The sequence below is a fragment of the Acomys minous genome, assembly GCF_964271855.1.
Source record: "Acomys minous genome assembly, chromosome: 2".
Lineage (NCBI taxonomy): Eukaryota > Metazoa > Chordata > Mammalia > Rodentia > Muridae > Acomys > Acomys minous.
This window is the reverse complement of record NC_140484.1, coordinates 129,606,759-129,627,876: the sequence shown is the minus strand read 5'-3', so window position 1 is coordinate 129,627,876 and position 21,118 is coordinate 129,606,759. Positions and strand designations below refer to the sequence as shown.

At 41.2% G+C, this 21,118-nt stretch overlaps 1 protein-coding gene and 1 long non-coding RNA gene across 2 annotated transcripts in view; one reads left to right on the top strand and one right to left on the bottom strand.

Moving 5' to 3' along the window:
• Window positions 1–21,118, bottom strand: part of GAB2 (GRB2 associated binding protein 2) — a 140,132-nt gene that overhangs the window by 32,759 nt on the left and 86,255 nt on the right. The window contains exon 2 of the mRNA XM_084774180.1: window positions 17,500–17,800. Within this exon, the coding sequence (XP_084630306.1) occupies window positions 17,500–17,800 (301 nt within the window). The remainder of the gene's footprint in view (window positions 1–17,499; window positions 17,801–21,118) is intronic.
• Window positions 6,916–14,456, top strand: LOC311593107. Its single transcript, XR_014777598.1, has 4 exons — window positions 6,916–6,975; window positions 11,155–11,376; window positions 13,914–14,025; window positions 14,235–14,456. It is a non-coding gene; the product is annotated as an uncharacterized lncRNA (long non-coding RNA).

Sequence of the window (21,118 nt, the reverse complement as noted above, 5' to 3'; positions counted from 1 at the left end):
ATGGGGATTCACAAATATGTCATATAAAACAAGACTACAAGCTTTAGAAGTCAGGATCTAGATTCTGGTTCTCTGACAATGCTTACTTACCACAGTGCTCCAGGTCCAAAAAAAAAAAAACCTGGATTTGGATAAGAAGTCAGTTAAATCAGATTTTTTTTTCTCCTTGCATCAGTACAATGAATGGCCATCTAGGTTCCAAATTCTCTTTGGCTGGAAGAAACTGTTCTCACTCTGTGAAGTTTTCTGGGTTGTGTATGTTTCTGGCTTTGGAGCAAGTTTATATTTAACCAGTCACTGACCTGCTCATTTGAGAGGGTCAGGTTAACAAGCTTTGTTCTCAGCTTATTGGCACACCCACCTTTCTCCTGTTCCTTTGCACGGGGCTTGGGTTGGTTAGGGGTCCCTTTTGAAAGGTAGTCCTCTCAGAAAGCTCATTCATACTTGAAATAAACCTTTTTTTGAGGGAAAGGGCAGGAAGATAATGCTGGGCATAGAACACAAATCCACATATGTTTGCAGCCACTAGAATGAAACACTCTTGTCACTTTCTGAGAGTCATGAGCATTTACTGTAGGCACTATGCTGGAAATCTCAGGCCATTGTGAAAGGGTGGATCTTGTCCTTGATGTATGAGCTCATACCACAGAAGCAAAGAGCTAATTTATATTCACAGGAGCACTTCTATCTACCCCCTAAGGAACTCTGGGAACGCATTAGTATTCCTGAGGGAATCAATCCATCTAGTGGGTACCACAAGTTCAGATTTTAGCAATGCTTTTAGAACCTGAAAAACTCTCTACAAAAATATTTTAAAACATTAACAATATTTAAAGCTAATCAACTTTCTAAGAGGGCATTTTTGTTCCTTTCACAGTGTCTCTCACTGAGACAGTCGGCAACTGGTATAAACTCCAGTGTCAGACATAATTGTGGGAGCTTACTGAGAATCATTAGCAGTGGGGTAATTGAACAATAGCTTTACACTGACCAGCTTGGATGTGAGTCTTGGAGTCTAAGAGCTCTAGCTTCCCCTAGGGAACCAGGAGACATGCAAGCGTATCTGAAGGGACACACTGGCTTCAGGAAAGTCGGTGTGATGGTGGGGAAGGAACCTGAGATTTGGAGCCTGAATCTTGGTGTACTTACTATGAAACTGAGTGAATCTAAAAGGCCTTAATTTGTAAAGTTTGTGAAGACTACTAAAGTTTTCTAGGAAGAAACATCTGTGGTCCCTGCACGCAGGTGCTCTGAAACCTACCTTAGTACCTCATTGTAGGAACAGATCTTGAATTCCTTGTTCCCACACTTTCAGGAGCTGTTCCCGGGCGTGAGTGTAGTCAACTGGCCTTTGTGGGGGAAGTCGAGGACTACAGGCACAAGGGTTTGGTAGGACCCAGCTCGCAGCCACCACCTCTATTCGACATCCACACTAATCTTCTGTTGTTACTGCTGTAGCTTCCCACACACCCCTCACCTCTGCTCTTGATGTTCTAGCATCTCTACTTCTTTGCACTTGTGCCCCAAAGAGGAGAGCTATCCTTTTAATATGACTGAGAGGGCAAACATTCGTATCATATGTATTACATAGGCCTGCCATGGCTTGTGGAGAGCTAACTCCATCACATAGCTAGACATGAGGCAGGGAGGAGAGCTGAGAAGAATGTGCTGTGTAAATCACCAAGGATTGTAGATACCCAGTAGAATAAAAACCACAGCTATTCTCATCTGACTAATCAAGTCACAGCAAAGAGGCCTTTCCTCTCCACCAGACCCAACCAGCTTTCCAGTCTCTCCTTATCACATTAACAGGTCTCATTCACCAAAGTATTTATTGCTATCATTTACTTGCTTTGTTTTTATTTGTTTTTCTACTTGAGCATAAGCTATTTTAGAGGTTTGAACCTTACATGTCCTTGATAGTCATAAAAACACACCTCTAAGCTGGCACATGCCTTTAATTCCAGAAGACACAGGCAGGTCTCTTGAGTTGGAAGCAAGCCTGGTTTATCTATATATTGAGTTCCACACTAGCTAGGGATATACAATGAAACCCTGTCTTTAAGACACAAAACAAGGAAAACAAACAACCCCCCCAAACCCAACAAACCCAAGCACAAATCATGCCTCTGAGATCTCCTAGTGTGGGCAGAGTAACTGACGGACAATCTGGGCAGCTAGCCTTCTGCATCCCTTCCTCCCCATGTTCACATGGAGCCTGCACTTGTGAGCTGTCCTCACCAGTCCCAGAGTACTAGCATAGGCCTATTAATATGAGACATGAAACTTCATTAACAGATGCCTTTGGCTGGAGAGCCTTCACTGACTGGCTCAGCCTGTCTCAGCCTTGTGTTGTGGGCTAGTCCTTTTTCTTGCTTTCTTTTCGTTAAATGTGTTAGGACAGCATTGTACTCTTGGATGTTACTTCTTCCTCTTGCTCTCTTCCTTAGCCTCTCACATGAATTCATCCAATAATCCTTCAGGCTATCTAAGCTTTTCTAAACACCGGGTGGACAAAACAGTGCTTGCTTGATGAACAAATGATTGTCTCTCGATGAACAAATGATTGTTTCTTATCTACCCATGGCCAAATTTCCCAGCTAGACGCTAAACTATGTTAATAACAATATGAACTCTTGGAGGAACAAAGACATCTGTCCTGAGCCTGAAGAAGCTGGAGGTACTGTTTAGGTCAAAGGCAAAAGCTAGCTCAGGTTGAAATCATAGGTAACAAGAATTCTTTGGGATGTCTTGAAGGGATAAAGGAAGATTAGCTCTCGCTAAAGGGTGGAGATAGTAATAACTCTCTGTTTGCTGAAGCCTCCAGATAGGCACTGTGACACTTGAGTCAAGGTCCCGAATCTAGAATTTAGAAGTATGGCTTAAGAGTTAAGACGACAGGTTCTAGGGTCAAATAGTTTGGTGTGAATTTCAGCTCCTTTGTTCTCTAGTTATGTGAACTAGAGAAAATAATTTAACATTTCTGTGCTGTTTACCTATTTATAAAACTGGAGTGACAGCAATAAAAAGTATCTATTTTAACTATTGTAAAAATTACAATCTGGAAGATGCTGAGAACATTGCCTTTTATATAGTAAATGCTAGAAATTGGTTGTTTCACTATTAGTAGTAATTCATTTAAAGAGACACTTGCCTAGGATGGGGAAAGCCCTAGGTTTGATCCCAAGGACTGGTAAAACATAACAGACAACTTGGTTTTTGAGCACTCCAATAACTCAAAAGTATAATGCACTTCAAGTCAAGAATGTCAGTAGTCTTTATTTAGTAAACAAACTAATCATGGGCAGCAAAAATTATTTCAAGTTTGAACAAAAGAGAGACAAGGGTTATTTAGGTTACTACAGATTTCAAAAGCAGCATGGTATTCAAAGGGCTGCTGTTGAGCCAGGCAGTTGGTGAGCACCTGTGTAGACCTAGCTCCTTGGAATATGCTGAGGCTGTAGGATTGCTTACAACCAGGAGTTTGGAGACCAGCCTGGGCAACATAGTGAGACCCTGTCTCAAAAACAAATAGACAAAACAACTACAAGAACAACAAAGAAACCAGAATAAAATCAAATGGATGACAACAGCAACAAAACCCATGAAGGCTGTACGGCGATCCTAGAGAAGGCAGCAGCAATTTACTAGCCATACATACATCAGATATTTAACATATGTGCGTATTGTGTATTAGTACTATCTCTACTATAGTTTTAAGGCATTCTTAGTCTTCATAATAATCTTGCAAAGAATTATTTTTTAAATTTTACCAAGTAAGATCAAAAGTGAGGGAGAGAAGTAAGCCAACTTAACTGATAGTTAAATTAGTAGACAGGATGTAGTAGCATGATTCTACAACACTGTGCTTTCTGAGTGTTGGAGATGTAGCTCAGAGACAGAGTACTTGCCTAGCACATAACAGTACCTTATGCTTGATGGCCAGAACCATATGTATACATGTGTATGTATAGGCAGTGCCTTTTGTTTTCAAGACAGGGCTATCCTATGTAGCCCAGGTTGCCTAAGACTAGGATCCTCTTGTGCCACTACGTCTATGTTATATGTGAGTGTTTTTTAAAATGGAAGATGCTGTCACCATCAGCATTATTTGAAATGCTGACTGAAGGTAAGACCCCTGTATTTTCATTCTAGCTTTGCTAGCCAGCAGTATGATCTTGAACAAACTCACTCCCCTGTCTTGGCCTCTGGATGCAGTGGCATTTAAGATTCGGAACTAAGCACTCTCCAAGGACCTTTCAGGATCTCATATTCCAAAATCTCCTACCCCATTCTTTTCATTCCCTTTTGTCTTGGCTGATTATTCTGAGTAATGATATTTACCAGCCATGAAGAATTATGCCCATTTTCTGCATTCAGAAAAGAGGTGAGGAGGTGGTAAATAAGACAAAGAGTAAAGAAATGGTACATACATTAAATAAAAATAAAGGAGTTTCTGTTTTTATACTTTATATTTATTTTTATATATTGTTGTTACATTTGTTTTAATATTTAAAATTTATGATATTTTGGTCTAACTCCTATAATAAAGTTAGAATTAAAAAAAATGCATACATGAGTGTTTTGGCTGCATGTTTCTATATGCACTGCATGCATGTCTTGTATCTGTGGAGGCCAGAAGAGGGAGTCAGATGCCCTGGAACTGGAGTTACAGATAGCTGTGAGCTGTGATGTAGGTTCTGGGGATTGAACCCAGGTCCTCTGGAAAAACGGCCAGGGCTCTTGACTGCTGAGCCATCTTTCCAGCCCTAAAGTTGGAATTTTCTTTCCTATCCCAATAGTGCTTTTCTCTAAACATTTGGAAATGAGTTAGAAGTTTAAAACAAAATAGTTATACAATAATTTTCAAAGTAATTGCCAAACACTGCAACTAAACAGTTTAAGTGAACTGTATCACAATTCCTATTTCTATTAGTGGCCATACATGGGGCTCGATGGTGAAGCTAAATTCAGAAACATTAATTTAAAAATTTTAAATTTCAATTTGATATTAACCTAGCTAAAAGAAAAAGCAACTGGTAGATATGATTTGGCATAGAGTGTGCCATCATTCAATTAATAGTATGTATCTTGCTAACAAGGAGGCAGAGCCACCAAGAAGAGTCCAAGCCAAGGGTAGACTACAGTCCCAGCACTTGAAAAGCTGAGGCAATCAATCTAAATTCAAGACCAGTCTCAGGTACATGTCTGAAACCCAAACAAAGATAAGGTTACAAAGGAAGTTTGGCTGAAAGAACAAAAAAGGAGGTACTTCATGGTATGGACTGAACGAGTAAACAGAACAGAAACTGAGGCATCACTTAAAACTGTGGGCTGTGGAGTCCAAGAGGAAGAGGAAACATGTTTAGGAGAAGCAGAAGCAGACTTTCTTCAGAAATTCAGGTGGAGAGACCACTGGAAACCCAGACACGTTCCAGTGGGCAGTGAGGCCTTGGGCAATGACTTAATGTCTGGAAAGACTGTGATACATCAGAATAACTAAATTAAAAACAGGACAGGTCAGCCTGGCAGTGGTGACGCACGCCTGTAATCCCAGCACCCTGGGAGGCAGAGGCAGGTAGATTGCTGTGAATTCGAGGATAGCCTGGTCTACAAAGGGAGTCCAGGACAGCCAAGGCTACACAGAGAAACTCTGTCTTGAAAAAAACAAAACAAACAAACAAAAAACCAGAATAGGTCCATCCTAGATGAGATTGAAGATCACAAAATGGTTAACAGGGCAAAGAAAATGAGGCAAAATCTCCGGTTTGATCCTAACTAGAAAAGCCAAGAGGACGGAGGCTCCTCTAGAGCATGGATCCCATGCTGGAGCGGTGTGTGCAGATGCTGAATTTGACGGTGGATTTCAGAGGTCTGGAGCATGACTGTAAAAGCAGAGTTGGAAGCCAGGTGCTTTTGACAGTCAGCAGCACCTCTGAACCACTGTTTCCAAATGCTTCCCTTCTACTGATGGGTTAAAAGCATAGCCTCTGTTTGCCATCTATGTATCTTTTGAAATGGCTATTTAAAAATGGGGTTGCCAGTTTTTAAAAATGGTGTCAACTATAGGAAAAGTATCACTTAATAGGATTGTCACTTTATATACGCGAAAGAACATGTTATACACATGTACACACACAGAGAAGCTCTGAACAAGGTGAAGTTCTAAAATCTAGTCACAGTTTTACAAAATTAACTATATTTTCCTCCTCATGTTTATCATTTTGTTGTTGACTGGTAAAATTTTTTCTTAACTTAATACTAGCCCAGAGGTCCATGTTTTGAGGTATTTACCTTAGCCAGTATATTCACACTGTGTTCCGGCCTTTATAGGAAAGCATGGGAGAGGAGCATTTAGATTTTGCTCAACTTGTAGACTTTGACCCTCTCCCCCGTAATATTTAAACTGATTCCTACTCTCTCCTTTCAGGTACTGTATTGCATGTAAAATGTGGTTTAAAACAATGCTTAAAATAATGTTTTAACTTATTCCTAGTTTATTGCTGAATGTGAAATCTACACATTGAACCAGTAGCAAAGTTGAAATCTAAAATTGAGACTTTAACTCCCAGTTTAGATGTTGGGGAATTGACCATTATCTATGGTGTTGTAGCATTTAGAATCCTAAGAGCAACTTCTTTAACTGGATATTTAATCAGACTCAAGATTTTCAGGGATCCAAGATGACCATGTAATACAAATCCCACTTACCATGTAATACAAAAATCTAGTTCTACCTCTAGTGCAAAATAAAGTTAGAACTTTGGAATCTACTCTGGTAATTCATTACTGACTTCCTTCACTATGGGCAATTAGAAGCCATCCATGAAAGGCCAAAAAAAAAAAAAAAAAAAAAAAAAAAAAAAAAAAAAAGGAGGGGCGGGGGCAGGGAGTCTCAAATCACAGCTGGGAGCTATCCAAAGCTGAGAGCTTGGGACCAGACTGCTCCTACTCGCAGCCTGCGGGTCTTGGCAGGTAACAGTAGACTTAATCTATGCTGGCTGGCTCGGGAGGTGAGGAGGAGTGAGTGTCTTGTATAAATAGAGCAGGAAGAATGGAGAAAGGTGTCATGTTTTCCCAGTCACCTTTTCCTCCTCCAGAGTCTGGACTTCCCTGAAGGTCAAGGCTGGGGCCTGTTCCAGAACAATGCAGAAGGTTCTGTGAAGATTTATGGAGCTTGTGTTCCATTCAAGACCTGTTCTTTGGGTGACCAGACCAAGTTGTAAACAAACAAACAAACAAACAAAAAAAAAAAAAAAAAAAAAGCAAAAGACTCACAAAGGAGATCTGATACTTTAGAACTACTTAGAATAACACTTTTTAAAAAGGCACAGGGATTTCAGATCTGGCTGGAAACTGGTCTGGTTGTTTATTTTCCCCATTGTCTCAGTGGAAAAAAGGGTGGGTGATGCCAACAGCAGCCTCCGCCTCTGGGCTGGGGCTTGGGTCAGTCTCCACCCTGTGCTGTGCTTCTCCACAGCTGGGTTGCAGTCTGGGGAGATGCTGCTTCTCACCTCCCACACTGGCTCTCCGCTTCCAAGCAGGGTCCCAGGAGAACCTGGGTGTCTGAGCTCAGAGAAACAAGACCAAAGGGGTGGGGGAGGGAACGGAAGAAGAAAAGGCCTCCCGGGGGTAAGAGAAGAGAAATACTTCTTTCCTCCTGACCATATTCTATTCCCAGCTCTCCACTCTCCCATCCACTTTCAGCATAAGGCAGCAGGGGAGGACAAGGTTGTCAAAAGACATCTGTGTGGACAGTAGCTCTCCCATAGATCTCTCTGCTGTCCCACAGAAACAAGGGGTCTACAGAGGAATGAGCTCTTTGAGGACCCCTCAGTGACATTCTTCCACAGGATCTAAATATTTTCCTAAAGCATTCCTGTGAGTGTTGTCTGACCCCAGATGGAACCCAAGACTTGAAATATTCTGCCGAGGAGCTAGCTGGGAAACTCAAAGATTACTAGAAGTTTAAATATTTATAAAACATTTGGGGGGAGGGGCAGATTTATCAGCTTTTTTAGTAGAGAAAAGGTGGGGGAAGAGAGCATCTAGAACTCTGGGAATTTCATTCTACAGAATTAGGTTAACTGCTGCCACGAAACTCTTGCCAAGGAGTAAAGGAGAAGGAAAAACCTAATTCCATGGAGAGGATATGGAAGAGACTTTGGCCTTATTTCAAAATCTTTACCAGTTATAAAATGGGGCTTTGGTGAGCTAAACTCCCTGAGCTCAAATTCATTCATAGTGGCTTGCTAGTTACTCTGAGGCAGACCATGTTAGTCTGCTAATTGAGTTGTCAGAGGCCACTGTTAATGTATAATAGCACTGCACTTGCAAAATAATCAGCTCTCAGTGATTTAGGAACGCCCTGCTGCTCTTCCTTCTGGCTGTCTGCTTTGTGACTTAGAAGCAGCTATGCCAGACTTGTCTGTGAAGAGTTTAGAACAAATGAGAAAGAGAAGGAATTAGGAAACATAGCCTGAGGATGCATAAAAGCCTCAGAGCTTAGCTGCAGCACCTCTGCTTTCAGGCCAGGCGACTCAGTGCTTCGAAAGCTCCCTGGCCCTCCTTGTACAACAGGAGTAGTGTCATTTGCCCCATCTACCAGGTGCCCAGTCTACCACATTGTGTTTCAAGTGAGACTACAGAAGGGTTTGCTGACAGGAGAGCTCTCTGAAAATGTTAGATACTCTGTTTACCTTGTTCTATAAATACAAAGAACATTTTTATCATCGTCGTCCTCACTATATGGAAAGCAGTGCTGGGCAACTACTGTTCCTACATGTTTTCCTGATGTTTCCTATGTGGTCTGGCATAATCTTCCCAACAACTCTGATACATCATTTCCATTTTCCAGATGATAAAACCATAGGAGGTAAAAAAATTACTTATTTGATGTTCAAACCGCAAATAAACAGAAGCCTTGGGTTCCAGCACAGCTGACCTGCCAGATACCATAGTGGCTCTGTGGGTCCCAGACAGCAACTGAGGAGTGAAGGAAGGAGGCAACACAGGAAGGCAGTCTTCAGCTTTCAGTATTCAAAGGGGCGATGGCTTTCCTAGCACTGGCTGACTCCTCAGCACATGAATAATTCATCAAAGCTTTCAGCTGAAAGCTGGTTCTTTTTCTATGTGGTACATCTGGCCGGGGACAGCTGCCCATGGCAGGCCCTAGTATGAGGACACAGACATGTCTACTGGTAAACACAGCTCTGAGTAGTTATCTGCTTCCTTCTGTTAAGTTTTGAAAGTGATTTTGATTCCTGGAGGGAGGGTTTTAATTTTGTATACACACACAAAACAGAAGTGGGCTCCACACACAATACAGGATCTTTTTGGCATTTGTTCTCCTTCTAGAGCATTGGCCTGGGTTACCATTGGAAGGGGCTCTTTGTCAGGAGGCCGATGTCTTCTCCAACCTATGTGACTATTCAGACTCAGGATCATTCCTGGTTTGGCTTGGTCTCTTAGGTTTTAAACTAGACATTTGGCTAAAATATGTGAGGAATCGCAGGGTAGCTGTAGAATAAGGATCTGGGGGTGTTGAGAAAGTTTAGAGAGAGAAAAAAAAAGACAAGACATATTCCATCTGCTACAGAAACTCTTCCAGCTGAAAGTAAAGAACAGAAGTGTTCAGTGGATGCCATGGAAACCCTTAAGGGAAGGAAGGCTGCTTGAAGGAGGCTCCTCATGTGGAGGAATCTCTACAGGGTCGGGAAGTAATCAAGTGGCCCAGACATGGAAAACAGTGTGCAGAGTCCTGGGGGACATGCAGCCAAGACCTGTGGTTTGCCTGATGGACCACAGAGAATAGACGTGCTGGATGACCAGAGCCCCGTTCTACAGGAGACGGGGGTGAATGACGTTGCTCACAAAGCTGAAACAGACATTCTTACCACAGCTACAGACACACCAATGGGAGTCTGATCACAAGACTGAAGCCATGGATGTCATTATATGAAGAGTATTCTAGGCCCCAGGCTGGAACAATCTGAGGTGGTGAGAAGGGACGCCTGAGCCAGCTGTGAGACCTCATGCAGAGGGGTCTGGAGTGCCTGGTGTGCCTTACACAAAGCCAAATGAGGGAAACTGTGTTTAGTTCTGCCGGATATTCCTATTCTAGGAGTTCAGGGACAAAGATAGAATATATCATTTATAATGTGGAGTCAACCCTAATTTAAACTTGAATCCTAGATAGGTCATTTTCTAGCTATGTGACCAGGGGTTGAAATTAGTGCTACCTAAAATGATTACTACTAATTTTTAGTAGGGATTTATTTAAAGTTTATATTTGGGGCACATATGGCAGCTGTTATTTCTTTTAATTGGCTGGTACAGGTTAGGCTGAGGCAGTTCAGAGTGCTCTATATCTAAGGTAGGTGCTGATGCAGGGCCCCAGGCCCCAGCAGGAGAGCTACACCAATAAGAAAGAAGAGTTTCAGAGTCTGATGCTAGTTTGGCAGCTCACTGTACTGAGTTCAGGTCAAGAGTGGGTAGACAGAGAGAATCTTTAAGTGCTGTTAATCTAAAAGTGCTACACAGGGAGGAAAAATTACTCATTGTCTTTATTTGAAAATGGAGTTAGTGTGGTGGTACACATCTGTAATCCTACCACTTGGGAGGCTGAGGCAGGAAGGACTGTGAATTCAAGGCCAGTCTGGGTTACAAAGCAAGATTATGATAGACAAAGACAGGAAGAGGGGGAAGAAGGAAATAGGAAAGTAGGGAGGAAGGAGGAAAAATGAAAGAAAGTGAGGGGGAAAAGACAAGAGAGGTAAGCAGGGAGGAAAAGAAAGAAGAAAATAGAAATAAAGTGACTAATGATACAGGCTCTTGAGCACAAATGGATAATCAAATGATAACTTCTGCTTCTCCTTAGTCCCTAAGCTCTTATCTAAGGACACTCTTGGGCTTTATAGATAGAATCCACTTTTATTAAAACTACTGAAATGTTGGTGAAATGGCTTAGCAGGTAAAAGTGCTTGTTACGCATGGCCAGTGATATGAGTTAGATTCCCAGACTCCCCTTAGAGGTGGAAGGAGAGCACCAAATTCACAAAGCTGACATGTGTTCTCCCCCACAAAAATAATAAATTGAAAAGGAAAAAATCTCCTGAATTAAAACATAACTCACTATATAACTTGATCTTGTAGCATACTAGAGTCCTGATGAAAAAGAAGAGAAACCTTTTGCTCTCATAGAACTATCTCATGAAGAACCTCACCTTTATCAGAGACTACTAAGATCCTGTTCTGGTGATGGAGCACTAGACATCTAATGAAATAACGTCCCCTCAAAAAGAAGCTGAATGAAGGTGTGGTGGCACATTCTGCCATCCCAGCACTTGGGAGGCTGAGGCTAGCCAGGGTAATAGAGTAAGGATGTGTATCAAAATAATAATAATGACAATTAGAAGCTCATGTTTGGAATGGTGGCACCTGCCTACTCCTAACACTTGAGAGTTGAGGCAGGGAGATCTGAGAAGTGGAGGCCAGTCTGGGCTATATAACGAATTTAAGCCCACATCTTGAAGTCCTGTTTCAGACAGAACAGAACTTAAGGTTTAAGGGAATATACCTTTTATTTTACATCTTTTTATTTTTTAGTTTCCTTTTGAGACAGTCTTGCTACATAGCCTATCAGAACTTGAATTCACTATATAGCCCAGGCTGGCCTTTAATTCAATCTTCTTTCCTCTGCCTCCCAGGTGGTAAGATTACAGTCTGTACCATTCTGCCTGGTGTTAAAGGAATTTATTATCATTAATAAACAAACACTTAGAAAATTAGAAGTTGTTGACAATATAGTCACTCATCTATCACTCTCTAAACATTGCCTATTCTCATCCCTTACTTACTGACCAAACTGGGATACTTAATACTTACCATTCCTTTATATTTAGAACCTTTAAATATCCCCCTCCTAATTCTTTGTAAAATATATAGCATGCTATTATGAATTAAGGTCACTCCAATGTGCTATATAACTCCCCAGAGTTTGTTATTTCTACTTGAGTGTTTCATGTGTGGACGTCAGAAAACAAATTCAGGTGTTTTCTACCTTTTGTCTGATACAGAAACTCTCAGTGGCCTGGAGCTTTTCCAAGCAGGCCAGATGACCTGGACAACAGGCTCCAGTGACCCTCATGACTCCAGCTCTTTAGGCATTGCTGGAATTATAGGCATGCCCCACCACACATGGCTTTTTAAATGTAGGCTCTGGAGATCTAAACATGGGTTTTTACACTTGCAAAGTAAGCATTTTACCAATTGAGATGTCTTCTCAGCCCAGAAATCCATAACATTTTCACACACCAATAACAAACTACTACTAATCATCTCATTGAGAAAGAAACTATAAAAGAAATCTCATTCATGATCACTACAAATCCTACAAAACAGCACCAAAGATAAAAAAAACAAAACAAAAACAAAAACAAAAACGTAGGACATCTTAAATGAAAATTAACACCAATGAAGAACTAAAGAGGACACACAAAAATACAAGTACTCCCATGGTCAAACTTGGAAGAATTAATAGTTAAAATATTCCCATCAAAACACCAATGGCATTCTTTACAGAACTAGAAAAAAAATTCTTAGTTAAAGCCATCCTGGAAAAATAAAAGAACAAATGGAGACATTATACTTTTCTTTCTTTCTGTCTTTCTTTCATATATATATACATATATATTCATATACATACATACATACATACAGTATTCTGCCTGAATATGTGCCTGCAGGCCAGAAGAGGGCACCAGATCTTATTATAGGTGGTTGTGAGCCACCATGTGGTTGCTGGAAATTGAACTCAAAACCTTTGGAAGAACAGCCAGTGCTCTTAACCTCTGAGCCATGTCTTCAGCCTTCCCTCCCACCACCACCCACGCCAAGACAGGGTTTCTCTGTGTAGTCTTGGCTGTCCTGAAACTAGCTCTGTAGACCAAGGTGGCCCTGAACTTACAGAGACTTGTCTGCCTCTGCCTTCTGAGTGCTATGATTAAAGGAATGTGCCACCACCGCCTGGCCTCAATACCAGAGTTTAAGCCACACTACATAGTCATTGTAACCAAAACAATATGATAATGGCATAAAAACAGATATACAGATCAATGGAATACACCAGAGATCCCAGAACCAAACCCACAGCTTTATCTACCTAATTGGCAGCAAAGATAAAAAACATATACTAGAGAGAGGATAGCCTCTCCAGTAACCGGTGCTGGGAAAACTGATGTCCAGGCACAGAGGCTGAGATTGACTCCTACTTCTGATGTAATCACAACAAACTAAAAAGCTGCTGTGCAGCAGCAGGAAAAGTGAGCAGAATGAGCAACCTAAGAAGAGAGAAAACATGGCCGGGGAGATGGCTCACTCAGTCAAGTGTTCGTTATGCACTATGAGTATGAAGACCTGAGTTTGGGTTGATTCCACCCATCTAAGGAGCTGGGTGCGGTGGTACATGTCTATAACCTCAGCACAGATGGGCGTTTTGTCTGCACCTGTGTCTGTGCACCTGTGGAGACCAGCAGAGGGTCTGGAGTTAAAGACTGTTGGTTAACAGCCATGTGGGTGCTTCAGATGAAACCCAAGGTCTCTGGAGGAGCAAGTGGTGCTCTTAACTGCTGAGCCATCTTTCTGAAAGTCCTGAGAATCATATTATGTTTACCTAAAATTACATATAAGATATATGTGTGTGTTCTGTGTGAAGTTACGTCACTTGGTGTGATACTACTTCTCTCACAAGAGCCACAGCCTATTTAATAAAAACCTCAATCCCAACTATCTCTAGTTGTTGGCTGGGGGAGTCCAAGAGACTCATAAAACCATACAGGCTATTGCCATTGCCCCTGCTTACCTCACAGAATTTGAAAGTTAGCCCTTATTTCTAAAGATGTCACATACTTTAGACACAGGACTTAGAAGACCTGAGCCAGAGCAGACCTGGAAGCTCCCTACCAGAAGGTGCTGTGAGCATTGCCAAGAGGAAAAAGAATTAATAGTTCTACCCAGATGTGACAGGTAAGATATCCCCCTAAAAGTTTAATAGTGGCACTTATATCTTAATCAATTAGCTGCCCCATTAGGAGGGAATTCATGCCTGGTACTGTGAACCTAACAAACTAAATGGCTGGTGAGGTCATAGAAATTAGAGGAGAATGTAATACAGCCACTTTCCCAAACTAGTATAATTTTAACTGTATTCTAAGTACTTATTCTTTTATCCACAGGTAAGGGAAGCATCTCCGCTGCTCTGGAAAAGCTACCACTTGGCTACATAACGAGAACAATTGACTGATAGTACCCAGATCCAGCAAATCCATCATTTCCCCCTTTCTCCCTCCAATTCTTTCCATGTCACTCTCTACCTACTTCTCTTAAATTGACGGTCCCATTTTCTTTAGTTATTGTTACATGTCTGTGTGTACAAATATATAAATACAACCTGTTGAGTCCATTTAGCGTTGCTCATATGTATATATTTTTAGGGCTGACCATTTTAGTACTGGACAACTAACTAGGGGCTCATCCCTGGAGAAGATTGACTCTCCTTTTCTCAGCAGTCATTATTACCTGTAGTTTTCATTTGGGGTTGGTGCACTGTGAGATTTCCCCCGTCTGTGTTGGCAGGCCAACTATGTGTTACAATCATGCAGGTCTTATTTAGGTGACCATATTGTTGAGATTTCATAAGACACTGTTTTGAAGCAGATTCTCTGGTTTCTGGCTCTTATAAGTTTTCTATCCCACCTATTCTGTGATGTTCTCTGAGCCTTGGGTGTAGGGATTGTTTTTTGAGGCAAAACTTGTTTTGAGTGTGTGTGTGTGTGTGTGTGTGTGTGTGTGTGTGTGTGTGTGTGTGTGTGTGTTTCTTCCCCTAACTGCCACTTCACAGGTTCATAGGTTAGCATAGCTACCTGTTAGCTTCCAGATGATTCTCTAGTCTTTAAATCCTATTTCCTGTAGGTGTGCTATGATTACAGATACTCACTGCCACATCATGCTTAGGTTCTGGGGATTGGACTGAGGTCATTAGGATTGACTCACTGAGCTTTGTCCATGGCCCTTTTTTGATTGACACAGGTCTAACTCTTGTCATCCGGGCTGGCCTCAAACTCATGTAATCCTACCACTTTAACTTCTTGAGTGCTGGGATTACAGACATAAGCCACCACACCCAAATATAGTTGCTTTGTGTGCATGCATGCATGCATGCGTGCGTGCATGTGTGCCTGTGTACGTGCAAATGGATGTGGAGACCAGAGGTTACTGTTAGGTGTTGTCCTGATTTTTTGAGATAGGGCCTCTCACTGATTTGCCTGGGCTAGTTAGCTAGCAAGCTCCAGGGATCTTCCTGTTTCTCTCTCCAGCATTGCTGTACAGCTTCTTATGTGGGTGTGGTGAACTTAGATGCTCACACTTGTGTACAAATAAATACTTTACTGACTGAACTATGTTCTGATCACCCTAGACCTGTGAGCTGTTTTCCAGACTTCTGAACAAGGACATCACTATAGTGTAACTATCCAGTCATACATTTCTAACTTCTGGCTGTTATTTCACCTTTCCAAATTATCAATTAACATCAACAATAGTGTGATCCTCAACATTATTTTTGTGTTTCCATGAGAGGACCTGGTATGATATTTTACACTTAATTATTTGGTGTGAGCAGTCAGTCTTTTTTTATAATCGTGCATGTTTTTCTTTTTCTTCAAAATAATTTTTTATTAATTTATTCTTATTATATCTCAATGGTTATCCCATCCCTTGTATCCTCCCATTCTTCCCTCCCTCCCATTTTCCCCTTACTCCCCTCCCCTATAATTGTGCCTGAGGGGGACTTCCTCCCCCTGTATATGCTCATAGGGTATCAAGTCTCTTTTTGGTAGCCTGCTATCCTTCCTCTGAGTGCCACCAGGTCTTCTTCTCCAGGGGACATGGTCAAATATGAGGCACCAGAGTACATGTGAAAGTCATACCCTACTCTCCACTCAACTTTGGAGAATGTCCTGTCCATTGGCTAGATCTGGGTAGGGGTATATCTGTATTGTCCTTGGCTTGTGCCATAGTTTTAGCAGGACCCCTGGGCCCAAATCTGCCATGCATGTTTTTCTTACACTGCTAACAGGTGTTTGATATTTAGACATTTAAATCATTAACATTTCAAATTACATGGCATTGGTTTGCAACAATAAAATAAACCAGTGAAATGTTCATTACTAGCCAGCTCAAGTGATATAAATATAACCTCATGCCATCTTAAATGGATTATAGTAAAGAATGAATAAAATTGTCTTTCAGTGATTTATGAGTTATAAAAACTTGAATTTTCACACATGTATCATTTACCTAGAGAATATCTTGTCATTTTGGAGTCTTTGTTTGCTTTCACATGAAGAATCAGAACCTTTGAATTCTTTCTAGTGAGTCTGAGGTCAGAGGACAACTTTTATGAACTATTTCTTTCTTACCATGAGTCTTGGAGATAGAGCTCAGGTTCTCAGGTCTGTGTAGCAAATAGTTTACTTGCTGAACTATTTTATCAGCCTAGTGTACTACTTTTGACAAGAAATTGAGTCTGTCTTAATTTCCTAGATGGTAAGTCATTCAGGTTGATTTGGGTCACTCTCCTTTTATATCTTGCTATTGAGGCAGTCATATCTTTTAATGCTAAAAATATTTCATACATGAAGATGCTTGCTTCATTTTACTAAGATACTGTGCCTAGGGAGTATCTTGTTATAGTGGTCACAAAAGTGTACTTAAAAAAGTCACAGAATGACTACAAATATGAGCTACTAGCAAGTTTTAAAATTACTGGGAAGATTTTTAAGAAGAAAAGATATTGATATGTCAATAAGGCACAGAGCCATGGAAGAAGATGCCCAGTGTCCACCTGTGGCTGCTGTATGCACAGGAATGGGTTGTCATACCCCTCCCACACATAAAACATAGATACACACGTTGAGGTCCTTTTCTTTTAAAAAGGGGTGGGCTATCAAAACTCAAGCACAATGTCAGCATTTCATCCTTTTATCTGCCCTCAAGTAGATATATAGGTATCAGTAACCGAAAAGGATGCCTAAGAAACAAGCAAGCAAACTGTGAGATGGTCTGGAATAGATGGACTAGAACACAGAGAAATGAACCAGAGGTGCGATCAAAGCCATCCCTACGGCATGGCTGGCAAGTGACAAGGCGCAGGGTACAAAACAGGAAGTAGGAGAAGTGGCTAAGAGCTGACAAATGGTGGGAGCATCAAAGTACCTGAACTATCATTAGCATCATCATGACCTTAGCCTTTCTTGCTTCTCCATTTGAGCATTATTAGAACTAGGAAATCTGTCTATATCAAGCTAACTTGGTTATACATTCCCTATTTGCTGGTCACTTGTGCTAAAAATAAATTTTAACCTGAGCCAGTTTTCCTGACTAGAGGAACCTGAGGTCTCAGCAGAGTGCCCTGGGAAAGAGTTGTGCTTGCTCTCATACCTGTGCTCTCCTCAGCCTGATTGAAGCCGCAGATCTGACAGATGCTCTGGACCCACTTATTCATGTCAGCCTCTGTCTCAGCTACCAGGTAAAAAGTGCGCTCGCTGGTCTTGATATCAAACACAAAACTATCCTGAAGCTCTTTCTTGTTGAAGGTGAGGCCTGCATCCACCTGCTCACAGAAGTTCAGGTTGATGATCCGCAGGGGTTTCTTGGAATGCTCATTTTTGTAATATTCCAGAACATCTGGGTCGCCACTCATCCGGCCGCTCCGCAATATGAACCAGCGTTTCTTCCAGGCCTAAATCACCAGAGAGGCAGTAGGAAGAAGGAGAAAAGGCCATTAGTTATTTTAAAGCCTTTATCAGATTCTTACATATCATTGATTAAAGATGGGTGTGACAGGAGGGCAGGGCTTGGAGAGAAAGGCTGCATGGCATACAAGGGATCCGACAGATAGGTCAGTGGATAAAAGTACTTGCCAAAAAGCCTAATGATCTGAGCTCAATCTCTGAAACACACAAGGTATGAAAGTTATCATCTGAGCTCCACATGTGCATCATAGCATCTGTGCTCCACCAAATAAATACATAATTAAATAATTAAGATTACTATACAAAAGAAGCCAGTTAGCAGAGGAAGAGAAGAAACCTCTGGCTATTGGCTACATGTAATAAAACAACAGCATTCCCCAACAAGAAACAGAACAAAACCAAAACACCCTAATATTCAAGCCCTCTGAATGAGGGAGAAGGAGAGTGTTATATAAATTTCCTATAAAGGATCCAAAATGTCAAGGCCACAGGGCTTGGGACCTGTGCCAGCTTGCTAGCCCACTTCATTCTCAGGAGTGCTCTTCTTTTCTTAACAAACGGTCTCTATTTCTATCACTATCCTTGTGTGCTTAGCCCAGTTCTTTATTCTGGGACACAAGAACCTGGAATTCTCAGCAGGTTCCCCCTGGACTCATGCCTACTAACATAGGGAGCGTTGGATCCTTCAGGCACTCACAACCTATATTTCCTTTTCAGATTCCTCAGTTAAAAAATGGAGGATGGTTTTAGAACTTATTACAGGATTAGTGCAACTATTCCTTTAGACCAGAAACATACTCATAAAATGTCAGGCTAGGGAGCACTTGCAAAGCCAAAAAAAAAAAAAACTGTTTATAGGTGGGAACTGGCGGAGGCACTGCAAATTAAAACAACTATGTCACACCACGTATAGCAGAAAAATAAGTTTCCTAACTTCCTACAGTATGCTTGTCACCAAACCATGATGTCTTTGAAAAATCATTGCTGATAAATCTGTGTGGGAACTCTCTGAGACCCACCTTTAGGCCCTTCCTTGTTTTTCTTCAGTCCAGTTTACTGGCATATGCTTCCCCAGGACCTGGGGTAGTTCTCTGTGCACGCTGAGCACTCCTTCTATATTACTGAATGGATAAATGTATTCCATATCATAGATTTAAAACTTGGCTACATATGCTCATATGCTGTCTTCTACATTGCATCTCTTCAACAAGACTGAGTAAACTCAGAGCTGAACTGATAGACCATAGTCGAAAAGGCGAAGCCTCAAACAAACAAAAACCTAAATATAGCTACAGAGCTTTGGGGATTTTGCACTCTGCTACTATTCACTTCTTTGGATCTTTCCTTATCTAGGTAATGAGAATCACAACCACCACCACCATTATCCACTCTATTTAAGACATAGTTTTCTTTCGTGAAAATGAGCTCAGAGTACTATAAATGTCAAGAATTTATTATTATTATTATTATTATTAATATTAATTAATGTTACTATTATTATCATTATCACAAGTTTTCAATCTCTAGGGTGTTATATTAATCCTACCAACATTTCAAAATCACCTTTTATCCCTGTCCTCAATTTCTTCTGTAACCAAATCTCTTTACTTTTCCTTACAATCATTTCCTTGTTTCTTTTTCCATTTCTCTTGTTTACATGGCAAAGCCACAACATCCAGCCAGGTCTAATGTTCTGCCTACTCCACTTGTTCTCGGGAAGGAGGTAGGGGGAAAAGTGAAATAGCTCGTTGCAGATTGGCTTCCCTGGGCTTTCACATGGGCCCCTTACAATGTCCAACAATCCTATTGACCCAGTCCAGGACTTCCCTGTGCTCTTTGGCAACAATCTCTGATCTTTTCTCTTTAAATCTCCAGAACTTCACTTCTTTCTCATTTCATGAGAAAATGTAATGAAAAGAGATCTGATGCCAAGTCGGGCGTGGTGGCACACACCTTTAATCCCAGCACTTGGGAGGCAGAGGCAGGCGGATTGCTGTGAGATCGAGGCCAGCCTGGTCTACAAAGTGAGTCCAGGACAGCCAAGGCTACACAGAGACCCTGTCTAGAAAAATCAAACCAAACCAACAAACCAACCAACCAAACAACAACAACAACAACAACAACAAAAATGATGCCACTGTTACCAATACACAAGCCTCCACAGTCACATTCTCTGGTACCAGAGAGTACAAGCAGCTCTCCTAATAGTTTATATCAGCCTTCTTCCTGAGGCACTTTATCAGAAGATGGAAAGATCTCTCATACTCATGGGTTGGTAGGATTAACATAGTAAAAATGGCCATCTTACCAAAAGCAACCTATAGCTTCAATGAAATTTTCATCGAAATTCCAACATAATTCTCTATAGACTTAGAAAGAGGAATTCTCAACTTCATATGGAAAAACAGCTCCAGGGGAGCTGACACAGCTGACACCTTCTTCTGCCCCCAGTGGGCACTTTTGTGCACATGTGCACTCATGCATACACAGATTCTCCCCTCCAAATAAAAACTAAATCTTTTCTTAAACAGGTAAATAAGTGGAAATTAACAAGTATTTGTAAGTATTCAGTTAAAATAAAGATGAGCTGTGCTTTATGCTGTGTGGGATAAAGAAGAGCGGCAGGACACAAACACTCCTCTTAAGTAACTTAAAATATTTATAAAGTTGTAGGAAGACATTAATATATAGTCCTAAAAGATGAAGCAGAGATTTAAAAGTATCATAAAAAGAGTCATAATAATCTTGCTTATCACTGAAACAGGAACTAAGGTTTTTAGGGACAGAGACAGAGAGGGAGGGAAAGGGATGGAGAAAGATGAGAAATTAATGGCTATAAATAAGAAAAGTTATAAAGAAAGGAGAAAGACTTTTATTTAAAAAAGATCACGCAGTATGAAAAGGCCTACGCATGGAAAAAAAAAAAGACAAGACAGGTTTGGAAAATTTGGTAAGGAGGAAAGGGAGAGCTTGGAGGTCCTGTAAGGCCTTCAGGGCCACCTAAGATCCTGTATCTTTATTGGGAATGGGAGTGGTTGCAAAGTGCACAGCAGTTGAGAAATGGAAAACAATGCTCGGTGTCTACTTGTTAAAATGTTAAGCAGTGTTTATCTAGCAATGAGAAAAATGAACTAGAAAAAGAAAATGAGACAACCCCCCCCAAAAAAAACAACAATTTAACAACAAAACAAAAACCAACCAATCGACTGAGAGGAGCTGCTGCTATAGCTTTCTATGGTCAGTGCACGCCTTTAATCTCAGCACTTGGGAGGCAGAGGCAGGTGGATCGCTGTGAGTTTGAGGTC